Source organism: Phyllostomus discolor, chromosome 14 (assembly GCF_004126475.2).
Source record: "Phyllostomus discolor isolate MPI-MPIP mPhyDis1 chromosome 14, mPhyDis1.pri.v3, whole genome shotgun sequence".
NCBI lineage: Eukaryota > Metazoa > Chordata > Mammalia > Chiroptera > Phyllostomidae > Phyllostomus > Phyllostomus discolor.
Genome location: NC_040916.2, coordinates 35,250,148 through 35,263,220, shown reverse-complemented (window position 1 = coordinate 35,263,220; position 13,073 = coordinate 35,250,148). Strand labels below are relative to the sequence as shown.

The 13,073-nt window shown below is 48.5% G+C and overlaps 1 protein-coding gene across 1 annotated transcript; it reads left to right on the top strand.

Moving 5' to 3' along the window:
* Positions 1-2,007: 2,007 nt before the first annotated feature.
* On the top strand, positions 2,008-12,754 carry LOC118498137 (calcium-binding mitochondrial carrier protein SCaMC-1-like). The gene is made up of 3 exons (XM_036015307.1): positions 2,008-2,355; positions 10,312-10,438; positions 12,609-12,754. Exons 1-3 carry the CDS (start codon positions 2,173-2,175, stop codon positions 12,698-12,700), a joined length of 402 nt encoding a protein of 133 aa, XP_035871200.1. The 5' UTR covers positions 2,008-2,172; the 3' UTR covers positions 12,701-12,754.
* Positions 12,755-13,073: the final 319 nt, after the last annotated feature.

Genomic DNA, 13,073 nt, shown 5'->3' with positions numbered 1-13,073 from the left:
AGTACAGTATCATGCCTTCTAACAAATGCATACAGCTGTGTAACAACCACCATAATCAAAACACAGAACCGGCCCCTCACCCCTAAGAACTCCCTTCTGCCCCAGTACCCCAACCTCCCACCCCAGGCAACTGCAGTCCCTATAGTTTCGCCGTTTCCAGGTTGTCCTATAGTGCACTGCTGGGTATATCAGCTCACTCCTTTCATTGCTGCCCGGTGTTCCATCGTATGAACGCAGCACAAGTCGCTCTTCCATTCACCCATTTAAGAACACTTTCCCTGGTTGGTGTGGCTCAGTGGATTGAGTGTCGGCCTATGAAACAAAGGGTTGCTGGTTCGATTCCCAGTCAGGGCACATACCTGGATTGTGGGCCAGGTCTCCAGTAGGGGGCGATTGAGAGGCAACTACACATTGATGTTTCCCTCTCTTTCTCCCTCCCTTCCCCTCTCTCTAAAAATAAACAAATACAATCTTTAAAAAAACATTTTTCTTGTTTCTGGCAATTATGAATGAAATGGCTATAAGCATTCCTGTACAAGTTTTTGTGTGAAAAGCTTTCTCAGTCGACATTTTGGCAGGCAATTATTCCTCTAGTTATTACAAAAATAAAGGAAAATGAAAATATTTAAGTCTGGGACGGCTATTTCAAGCAGCCTCTCCTCAAGTACAGAATATCCACAGTAGGGGCAGAGGGAGTTTTTAAGGACGGACAGAAAATTTGATGCTGTGAAGGCCTTTCTGAAGGAAGAGGGTCATTCTGAGCAGGACTGGACATTGGAGGTAACGTAAGCAAATAAATTGGTTTCAAGATGCTTCCACTCACCAGAGAGCAGTCAGTTTACAAACTCCAGATTCACATATGTCTTAAACATATAAAATGGTATGGGGGTGGGGGGAGGAAAATTCAGAGCCTGGGTCCCTGGATTTAGTTTGAACAGCTGGTCTTTGTCGAGTGATGCAGACAATGTGGGGGAGTTGAAGTTCTTACAGGTACATAGTTGTGCCTCCTGCAGGTGATAGAAATACGATCGTCTCTATGAAGCAGCCGTGGGTGAGCACAGGATGACCACAACTCGCGCTGTCTCGTTTGATGGGCGCGTTCACGCACAACAGAGAACCTTGTTGTTGCGAGATGCTCGCTACACCGCTGAGAGGATGCTCAGAGGGTGTCCGCCCCCCCGGTTCGCACGGCCGAGGGACCAGGACGCTGGCATTTTCTGAATCCAGAGTTCCCTCCCTTACCCCATTTCTGTCTTCCCTGGGCAGTGAACCCCATGTCTTGTGTCTGCACCCATCTTAAGAGACTGGGCCTGAGGTTTTCTGACACGTGCTGTTGGCAGAAGCTACTTAGGGTTCGTCAGGGGCAGGTCCTGCGCACTGAGCTGTAGAACAAAGCGGACCTTCTTTTTATGAACCCCCCACCTGGATGGAGGTGGCTGTTTTCTGCCAAAGACCCCTGAGTTTTTCCATTTTGGCTTTCTGCTTTCCCCCACCCCCGCTCTCCCCAGTTTTATTGAGATAAATCGATATAACACTGTTATTACTTTGAAAAAAAAAAATGCTTTCAGATTCAATTCCTGTTTCTTAGGGCAGAAATCCCAGGTCAGGTGCGCATTTTTGTGAATGGGAAGCAGGCCCCGAGATATGAGGTGTGTGCGGAGTGGTAGGAAAAAGTCAGAGTCTGTGCAAGATAGAGACGGGCTGGCCCAGTTTCCAGCAGAGGAAGCCACCTCGGGCAGCGCGCCAGGGCTGCCAGCCGGGAGGGAACCAGGCTTGAAGGAGCCTGAGCCGCAGGCTGCCCCCACTGCCCCCCTTAAGGAGCCTAGGCTGAGGCCCGCGACTTCTGGGGCCCTGACCCTCATACCCGCGGCCCCGACAGCTGGCACCGGAGCGGCACCGCCTCTCCAGGTCCCACAGTCTCTCCGAGGCCCACCCGCGGCCCTGCCCCTTCCTGCCTGGCTCGGCCCTCCGCGCCCCGAGTGGAGGCTGGAGGCGGGCGCCGGGCGAGCTCCGCCTGCATCAGCGGCTCCTCCCTGCGCGCCCCGCCCGGCTTGGGTGGGGTCCCCGCTGCTGCGTCCACCACACGCTGCGTCCTGGCAGCCAGGCCTACGGCCGTTGCACGGGCTCCCCCGGTGACTTCCCTAGGCCGTGCCGCCCCTTGCCTCCGGGACCATGCTGCGCTGGCTGCGGGGCTTCGTGCTGCCCGCGGCGGCCTGCCAGGACGCGGAGCCGCCGATGCGCTACCAGACCCTGTTCCAGCAGCTGGACCGCAACGGGGACGGCGTGGTGGACATTGGCGAACTGCAGGAGGGGCTCCGGAACCTGGGCATCCCCCTGGGCCAGGACGCCGAGGAGGTGGGTGGCAGCTGGGCGCGGCCCCAACACCGGGGAGGGCTGCGGGCACTAGGGCGCTGCCAGTTTGGAGGGCGGCGGCCCGCGCTCGGCCAGGAAGGAGGAGGGGCCGGGGCATCCAGCGGCGAACGGGTTCCGATGCCCGAGATCGGGGCTCGCGGCCGGGTGTCCCGGCCAACAGAGGCGCGGCGCGTTCTCAAAGGCCCTGTGTGTTTTTCCAGATAAAATCAGCGCGGCGAACACTCGCCCACTGGACCGCGGTGCCTCTGGTCTGAACGCACCCCGGGGCCTTTACCTGCCTTTGTGCGCCTTTGCAAACTTTCGATCAAGGTGTTGTTTGTTTTTAGCTCTGAGCCTTTGCAAACATTTGCAAACATTTAGAAAGTGTATTTTTTTTTTTTTAGCTCTGAACCTTCACAAACATTTAAACACATTTAACCAAACTTGCACTTTTGGGCTGTCAGGTTTCAGTGGGCCCCAAATGCTGTAAAAAACTCGCACGAAGTTCTCCCTTCAAAGCTGCTCCGTTGCACCAGCTGGTTTCGCCTGCCTCCTGTTTCAGATCTGTTTGAGATCCAGCCTTACCCTTTCCCAACTTCCTCTTGAGGAGGAGAGGCGGCATTCCAGGGACTCACCTCCTTCACGCTCTAAGTCCAGAAATTGACCCGGGAGGGTTGGCGGGTCTCGGCCATTTCAAGGTCTCTGAGTCATTTTTAATTGTGTCCCCGAAGTTCAGCCCCCTCAGCAGGGAGGAGGTATTTGGAACCTCTCCAGTGTCGCTGAAACCTGGGAGGGAGAGGGGTTCGGCCGCAAGAGCCAACTGTTGTGCTGTTCTGTATTTTAAGCTGCTCATTCAATGTCTGTGGTAGAGACTGGACTGTTCAGGTTACCGGTTTCTTCCTGAGTCCGAGTTAGTAAGTTACAGTTCTTAGGAAACGGTCCGTTTATTTTGTCTGAGGTCCTTAAACCTCACTTACGATGTTTAAAAAGTTCTGACCGTATTTGTGGTTACATTCCCTATTCCATTCCTGGTTCCTTTTGCTTCCTTGTTTTTATGTTCTTCCCTTAATCTCTGTTTATTTCCTTCTGCTTTGGGTTGCTCCTCTGCTCGTTTTCTAGTTTCTTGAGTTAAACACTTGATTCATTAATTTTAAGCTACAATACCCCTTTGATTGCTTCTTGAGCAGCGCCGTCCAAGTTTGTGCTTTTGTTGTTAGGTAGTTGCTAGTATTTTCTAGTTTTTCTAATGGGATTTCACCTTTGACCCATGAATTATTTAAACATGTGCTTTTTTGGGGTGGGGGTTACTTCTTTAAAAGCATAAGTAAAATAGACAAACCTCTGTGTAGCTTGATTGAGAAAGAGAGAATAAAAACCACCTGTAGTTTTCAAAATTTACATAAGAACAAATACAAAATAAGTTGTATAAAACTGTTTGTATGCAAACACATAGAACATGATGGCATATGTTTATCACTATAATATATATTTTTACATGTATACATAAAATATGCTTTTATTTCTAGCATATGTAGGAAAAGATAACCAAAATTCACCTGTTGAAAGGTACCTAGAAATGCTGGATAAAATGATGCGGACACACTGGCCTGCAGTGTCCTAGGCGTTATGGATGAGATAAGACAAATTCACACGGATGACCGAGTCCTATGGAGGAAAAGGGACGGCCCAGCTACTCTCTCAAGGGCAGAGTGTGCTGACCCTTGCCTGGACAGGCTTTTGTTGGCTGTCTAATAGCATATGTCAAAGAAGGTTCTCATTCATTATGCTCGGGTTTGCTTTAGGTGATTACTTTTTACAGATAATAAAGGAAAGGATGTTACTGATTACTTCCTACAGATTAACCCGGAAAAAATGTTGCAAATGCAAGGGAACGATGAGTAACAGGTCTGGTTACACTTCAGTCCCTGGGAGAATGAGCACAGACTTCAGGAAGTTACTTTAAAGATATGCAGTAAGCATTTGCTGCCTGGACTCGGGGTGAGGGAGTTTTAGCAAGAGCAAGTCACAAAGCAGCCTGGGTACAATGCAGGCCCGGTTTCCCACGGGAGAACTTCTTCACGGGCGTGGTCCTGCGTGCCGACTCACTCCCCACTGGCTTTCCATGTGGGTGCTGGGCTACATTTCCACGTCTCGTGAAGTGGTTCCCTACAACAAAGTAAGGTAAATATCTTTTTTAAATTAAACAAGGCTTTTTCATGGAAGTTTCAGGTTTACAGTAAAACTGAGAGGAAGGCACGGAGAGGCACCCGTACACTCCCCTCCCCCCCCAGCATGCACTGCCTCCCCCGTTGTCAGCGTCACTCACCAGAGTGGTACTTTTTCTTTTTCTTTATAACCAAGGGCGAACCTTCATTTATACGTCATAGTCACCTGAAGTCCGTAGTTTACCCTAAGGTTCACTCTCGGTGCCATACATTCTACGGGTTTGAACAAGGGGATAATGACCTGTCCCCGCCATGGTGGAGCATCATACAGAGCATTGTCACTGCCCTAACCACCCCCTGTGCCCTGCCTTTTCTTCTGCCACTGCCGCGCTTCCTCTTGCCTCCATGGTGTTGCCAGATGAACATCTATTTACATGCACAGATAAGCTTGTGAGAAAATACGGACAACCTAGCCCAACTGCCTGGGTTTAAATCTTAGTTTTGCTAATTACCGGCTAATTTTGGACCATTTAAAAAAGTCTCTCCCCCCACTCCCCCGCAAACCATCTCTCTAGCCTCCATCTCCTCTCTGTGGCAGAGTTAACACCAGCGCCTGTCCTACAGGGTTAATGTCCACCGGCCTCCTAAGGTGGTGCCTCCTTCTCTTGCCTGTTGGTCCCCGGACCCAGGGAGGTCTGAGTGTCCCGGTGGCCGCTGGAGGTTGTGGTTCAGTGGTCCCCTGCTGGACTCCCGGGTGAGAGTGTATCCTGCTTGGGGCCCACAGACCAACCCTGCAGAGCCCACAGGTGTGGGAACGGGAAGCAGAACATTTCCCAGGGGGTCTCGGGGAGAGAGGGGCAGGGGACCACCCTTGCTTCTCCTTCCCGGTTCCGGGCTCGTCTCTTCTTCCCCCCAAGGGCACAGAGCCAGACAGGGGCCTCTGATTTACTGTGAATCCCAGAGGGTGGCACCCAGCTGCCAAGTGTCGCCCAGTAGAATTTCATAGCTATTTTTTCTTCCTTCTCAAATCTTGGCATCGTTTTAGTGGCAAGTCTTGTATGAACATGTGGAGCAGAAAGGGAGACAGGTTTTGGAGAGAGTGAAGGGTATTCCTGTACCCGAGTTCGGGGATGGCTGATTTAAGAATCGAGCCCGGGAAAGTATAGGCAATTTTTTTTAAAGATTTTATTTATTTATTTCTAGAGAGGGAAGGGAGAGAGAGAGAGAGAGAGAGAGAGACATCAATGTGCGGTTGCTGAGGGTCATGGCCTGCAACCCAGGCATGTACCCTGGCTGGGAATCGAACCTGTGACACTTTGGTTCGCAGCCTGTGCTCAATCCACTGAGCTATGCCAGCCAGGGCTATAAAGTATAGGCAATTTTAAAACTGAGCTGTTTGCCATATTTTCATGGGCACGTGCTCTGGCTGGAACTTTTGCAGGAGAGCCATGGCATCACAGGCAAGGGGTACCAAGGGCAAGGAGGGAAGTAGCTCAAAGCGCCCGAAGGGTCTCCTGTGTGGTGATGAGACTGTCAGCTCTCTGCCTTGCCTCCTCTTCTCGGTGCTGTGAAGCCCTTATCACCCCGGCTGGGGCTTCTGTCTTTTCCACTTGGTCCTGTGCACGCTCGTGCCCTGGCCGGGTGCCTGGCTCCTGTGGCTCCCTGGTTACCTGCGTTCTCCGCGGCGCACAGGGAAGGACCGTCCCGGGGACTGTGCCCGTCTCTCTTGGGGGAGAATTCCCCCTTGATCAGGCCACGGCGCGTCTCTTGAGACAGCATCAGACCCGCGCCCCAGCTCAGCGGCTCGGGGGGACATGTTAGTTGCAAAGCCCACAGTAGGGCTGATGACTAACAGTGGCGCAACCTCCTCCTAGACGCAAACCCCAGGGCACCTCCAGGACATGCAATGTTCTTCCTTACGTCGTCAGTGCTTGACGTGATGAGTCAGCAGAGCACGAACTAACAGATAAGGGCTGGATTGCATTTTCCTGATGAACTTAAAAAAATAATTTACTTTTGGGAGCAACTTGAGGTTCACAGCAAAAATAAAAGGGAAACCTAGAGATTTTCCCATGTCCCTCCTGCTCCTCCATCCATGTAAATAGGTTCCCGGATTATCAACATCTGGCACCAAACTTGCACATTTGTTACAATGGACGAAGCGTCCTTGATATATCATCACCACCTGGAGTCCAGAGCTCACCTTCGGCTTCGCTCTCGGGGCTGCACATCCCGAGGGTTTCGACAAATGGGCAAGGAGGTGTATCCACCATCACAGCACCACACATGGTCGTTTCGCTGCCCTGGGAGTCCTCGGGGCTCTGCCTGTGCATCCTCCCCGGGGCCCTGACCTCCGGCCACTGCTGACCTTTTCATCACCTTCAGAGTCTTGCCTTTCCAGAATGTCAGACAGCTGGGTTCATGGAGTGTGCAGCCTTTCGGATTGGCTTCTTTCACCCAGTAAAAGGCATTTAAGTTTCTTCCATGTTTTCTTCTTTTTCTTCCCACCCCTGCTCAAGATGGCTTCCTTTTTCTCTCTTCCCCGCAAAGTGTCTTCCAGACTGGCTGCACCATCTTGCATTCCCACCAGCAACGGTTGCGTGTTCCTGTTGCTGTACATGAACTTTAATATTCAACTTTTTAAAAAGAATACTCCGTATTTAGGAAAGTAAATTACATAAAAGTGGGTTTTCTGTCGTGAAACCCTCCTACGTGGATTCTTCTGCATCTGCCATGGAGCAGATGAGGACCACAGGTAGATGCTTAGGGAAGCCAGGCCCCCCGTGGGTCCGGAGAGAGGGGTGTAAGAAGCGCCTCGGGCATCGTTTGTGGGGATCTCCTGACTTCCCTCTGGGACCCTCGCTGACTCGACTTCTGCCTACTTGGAGGTTTTCCTCCCAGGCGTGCACCGGGGAGGCTGGAGCCGGGACTGGGTGATCAGAGTGGCTTTGCCCGGCCCCTGCTGTGCTGTTGGGGGCTGCCGGGGGTGACCGCGAGGACCTGGGGTTGTTTGGGGGAGGTGATGGGATGGGGGACATCACAGAAGGAAAGGCCCAAGTGGGTGCATGTTCCTTAGCTCCCCAATTCCCAGTCTTCAGTAGCACCGTTTTCACGGGCCTCCACCTCCGAAGAGACTTCTCAGGAGGGTGAGACGGACCACTTTGAAAAAACTCCGGGACCTCGCCACCAGTCGTGGTGCCCACAGTCCGGGTGCCAGCACTCCTCTCCCCACTTTTCTCTAAAAAGAAGCCCCGCCTTTAGAGACAGCGCCGTGCAAAGGTCGTGCCGGGAGTCTTGGGGGAACAGACACGAGTGGCCCCAGCGAGGCCTCCCCTGCAGTGGGGTGGACGCCAGGGCGTCTGACCTGCACCCCCGGGAGCGCAGCTGGAACACCAGCAGGGCCACCCGCTCTGGGCCGGGAGCACCGCGCGCCTCCGCCTGGAGCCGTTGTGAAGCGCTCTGCCCTTCCTGGGCGTTGTTCCCTCGTGGGCCTGCTGTGTCTTCGGGGCCTCGGAAGATGCTGCCATCTTAGGTCCCTGCTGGCGGGATACGCGTGGGGGTGGGGAGTGGGGGGCAGAGACGCCCCCTCCTTCCTGTCGCTTCCACCCGCGGGAGGCTCTCGGGGCCGCAGCGCGGACCTCCCGAGCTGCCAGACGCCCCTGATGGACCCCCTCTACGAAGAGCTCTTTTGGCTCCTGGACCGCGATGACGACGGGAGCCTGGGCGCCACTGAGTTTGAGGAAGGCCTGGACGTTATGGGCGTCGCTTCCCGGCAGGACGAAGGGAAGGTGAGCCTCGGTGGGGCTGAGGTCAGAGAGACGTTGGGGCTGAGGTCAGAGAGACGTTGGGGCTGGGAGTCCCGGAGAGGTCTCGGGCGGAGCGGGGTGCAGCCTGGGTCACACCTGCCCGAGCTTCACCTGGGCCTGCCCCGAGACAGACTTCCGATCGGTGATCAATGGCACTGTGTTAAGAATAATTCAGCACAGCTAACACTTTTCTCAAACATTTTTTTTCAGTTATCTTTTCAGTGAAAAAAAAAAAAACCTTCCAAGTTCAAATTGCTCTCAACATGTTGGTTGCTGCCTTGTTTTGGGGTCACCTTGTCCAATGTCCTCACCTGTTGTTAGTAGCCTAGGTGGGCACCCAGGCCGCAAATGCTTCTGCCCCACTTTGGGGATGGCCTTCCACTTGTAATTTCCAACATCATTGTTGTTCGCTAATATCCATGTGGATCAAAATGTAAATTTCTTAGATGAAGCTGCAGTGTGTAACTGGCACGCCCCAGAATGCAGTTCTTCCTGGACTGGGAAATATTCTGTATGTGTGGAGTAGTCAGGAAATAATTCCGAGATGGAAACCACCCTCTATCAACTTTGGAAGAATTAGCTTCAGCGGTGATTATTTTTCAGTGACAGGACAAATGTATTTGCTTTCCAAACTGTAAATGACAACTGATGGCATTTGAATCAGGGCTATTTTGGTTGCGGGGTAAGAGATTCCTGCTCACGGCCATTTAACAAAAAGGCCGGAAATCTTTGGAGATACCCTTTATCCGATACGGAAGCACCGCTCTGTGCCTGGATTGCTGGGAGTTTTTACTCATGAATGATGTTGAATCCATCAAATGTTTTTCTGCATTTATTAAGATGATCGTATGACATTTTTATTTTGTTAATGTGTAAATTACAAGTTGTTTTCTTTTTAAATGTTACTCATAACATAACTTGGCATTCATGGAATACATTCATCACATATATATATCCCATTCTGTATATTGTTATATCACATATTATTAAATGTGGTATTACACATTTTACATATAATGTTATCCATTTTACATAGTGTTAGATTTCGTTTGATTTCCTAACTTTTGTAGGGTTTTTTGCATCTTTCTCACTAATGACCTTGCTTAAAATTTTCTTTTGTGGGAATGTTTTAAAATTACAGATTAAATTCCTTTAATACTTACAGGACTACTTAGATTTTCCAGTGATTTTTGATAAATTCTCTTTTTGTGGGAATTTGTCTACTTTAGCTTGATTTTCATACTTTACAACATGAAGTTGTTCATAGTATTTTTAACGTCTATCTCGTGATTTTCACTGTTGTGTTCCAACATTGGCTGCTCGCCAATATTCAGGGGTATGCCAGTTTTACCATTTTTTTTCCCCATAAAGAGCCACCTTTTGGTATTGGCGGTCCTCTCCACGGTATATTTGTTTTCTTTATGATGACTTTTTTGCTCTTTATCTTAATTCTTCATGCATTTCCAGAAATTTCCCTCTAAGCTTTGGTCGCATCTCATGAGTTTCAGACCCTTTCCGCTCTGAGTCCAGAGCTCGGAGGTCTGACCGCTGTACCACCCGGCCATACTGCGGGTTTGTGTTCTCAGAAGAGCGCGACACGAAACCAGCAGAATCTGTAAGCTCTGTGGGGGCGATTGGAGGCGGAAGGTGTGTGTTTTGGGGGACAGTGGAAGAGGGCTTACATGTAAAATCAAATACCATAATTTTTACTTCTTTCACAGAAACCGTGATTTCTGCTAATAGAGATCGTCTGATAGGACAGCTTTTTATAAGCATCATCTTTAGGAAGAGATCATTTAATTTTGGAAATCCAAGGGAAAAATACTGTTTTAGATATTTAAATCCCAAGTGTTTATCTTCTGTCTTGCGATTTGTGGAATACTTGTCTTTCCGGAAAAACAGTGGTTCTACTCAAAGTGTATGAACAAATAACTTAATGTTTTAACCCATATTAAAATACTTCTGGTTTTTTTCTTTTTTTTTTGTAGAAAATTTTTACTACTGGTGATGTCAACAGAGATGGAAAGCTGGATTTTGAAGAATTTTTGAGGTACCTTAAAGACCATGAGAAAAAAATGAAATTGGCATTTAATAGTTTGGACAAAAATAAAGATGGTGAGAAAGCACTTCTATTTCTAAGAGCTTACAGCAATGTGTATTTAGTTTTTCCTTTTTTAGATGACAGTTGTCACCAGTGTTAATACTTGTTTTTCTTAGTAATGTGATTTTTATATAGAATTTATGTTTTTAGTAAAGAAAACTTATTTTTTGTCTAATTAATTAAAAAACTGTGAGTTTGGACTGTTTGTAAAATGTTAACTATGGAACAATAGGCTGATTTGACTTAAAGCTGTGAGTTGAAAAGAATTATGTTTCTTTGCTCTCTGTACAAAAGAGATGTAGTTTTCTTTCATATTTAGGCATAAACAGTACATAATCTAAATTTTAAAAACTTGTAGATTATCTTGCATTTGGTAGTCTTTTTGAAAGACTTACTTTAGAGCAGATATCCTTTGATCCTGAAAATTAGAAAAAAATAGTGGGTAGACATTTAAATATGTATCTTCTGATTGGAATTATAGTTTCTCAATTTAGATTAACAGCTTGGAGTTAAGTCTTATTTGTATGGAACAAAAAGCAAGAGCCACCATCTGCCCTGGTAGTGGCTCAGTTGGTTAGTGGCTCATTTGTAGCCAAGACAGAACAGGGAGATGCTCTGCTTTCTTGTTCTAGCTTTCATCCTTCAAGTAGACTACTTCTTGGCATCCTTCTTCAGTCTACTTAGTGCCATGTTTAATGCATTTTCGTGCTTTTGGTTGGTGGTTTTGCCATTTAAAATGCCCCCCAAGCGTCATGCTGTCTAGCATTGACAAGTGCAAGAAGGCCAGGATGCGCCCTGGGAAATAAGCACAGGTATTAGGTACGCTTCATCCAGGCACCAGTCAGAGGACGGCTGACCATGAGTTCCATGTCAGTGAATCCATAACGTATATTACGTAAGGTGTCTTTAGACAGAAACACAAGTGAAACAAGCGTGTGTGTTGATTGGCTGATGAAAATGTGACCAGAGGCTCATGGGAACCTACCCCCTTATTTCCTGTAGGAACAGTGGGTCAGTTTCCGCTAATTCAGGTTAGCAGTGACCTTGTAGAACGTAACTGCTGTGAACGGTGGGGCTCAAGCGTGTCTCTTTAAGAGTATGATGTTCAGACTGTCACCTAGGGAGTTGCACGGGTGAGACGTGGCAGCCTCCAACTGCCTTTACATTGTCCAGACTCTCGTGCTGTCCCTTTGCTCTCCACCGGAGTATTCACTGCGAATCCCGTCATTGTTTCAACATCCTTTCCTTAAATCAAGTCATTCCTTTCACTGCTAACTAAGCTTTGTCTTCCTCTTTCCTTGGCGAACTTTGCCATGAACATGGGTTTGGCATCAGATCCTCTCTCTCTGTTTTGTATTGTCCTGTCCCCTGCCTGTGCATCTCAGGATCCCCATGCAGCTGTGAGCGGCTCGAAGGAAACGCAGTATCACTCATATCGCTCACATTTTCTCTTCTGATTCTTCTTCTGTGTGCAAGCATGCTCTCATTTCTCTTAAAATAATAATTCTTTTCCAGCTGTCGTTGTCCTCCTGTCGCTGCTCTCTTTAATTTCTGTTGCCACATTTCTCTTTGGCTTCATTTAGTCATTTTCTACTTCCTTTTAACCTGTGGCAATACATCGTTATGCACAATAAATGCCCAGTCATTTATTAAAATGTAGAAATGCATACTATTAAAATGAATAAATCCTAGCTTATTTGAAATTACCTCAAAGCCCAGGCATCTTTCCCCCCCAATATTATTTTGTATTAGTTTCTGGTGTACGGCACCTGAATGGTCAGACCACCACACACTTCACGAAGGGCTCCCCCCGATAGTTCCAGGACCCACCTGGCTCCAAGTTCAAGTATCCTGATTTGAATCTCAGTTCTGCTGCTTCTTTATGTTGTTTCTTGGGAAGGCCACCAAAGCCTTCAGTCTCTTCTTCTTTAGATGGCCTGTCATTATTTACTTACCAGGCTGTTATTGTTTCCGGGTGAAATAATGTGCGTGTAGTTGTTGAATGTGTTTGTTAAATTTGCAGTATATACTCAAGCGAATCGAATACTCCCCTGCATTTATAATTTTACCTTAATCAGTTCAAGGCGTTCCCTGATAAAAATGAGGGATTTGAAATTCATGATTTCTTAGGTCCTGACAGTTCTGAGTCTGAGTTTATGCTCTTTGCATTTTTTTTTCCCACAGGAAAAATCGAGGCCTCCGAAATTGTTCAGTCTCTGAAGATACTAGGTCTAACTATTTCTGAACAGCAGGCAGAGTTGATTCTCCAAAGGTAAGCCCTTCAGTGGATTGACAGTTTAGCTTCTGACTTCCGACCTCATGCCCTGCATCAGAGAGCCACGTTGGCCAGTGTGGCGGGGACATGTCCTGGCACCTGGCCGCCCCCACTGTGCCCACTTGGCTTCGTTTTTCCCTTTTCCTTCCCTCCTGTTTTGTAGGCACGCAGACGTCTGAGGCGGGAAGTGTGGGCTCAGACAGGACTCTTTCTTTTTTAACTTTAAAATGTGTTATTTTATTTAAATGCAGTGGGCATACAATCGTATTTCAGTTTCAGGTGCACAGTATAGGGGTTCAGCATCTTCCTGCTTCACGGTGTGACCACCTCACAAATCCTAGTTGTTGTCCGTGAGCATGCGAACTCTTTCTTCA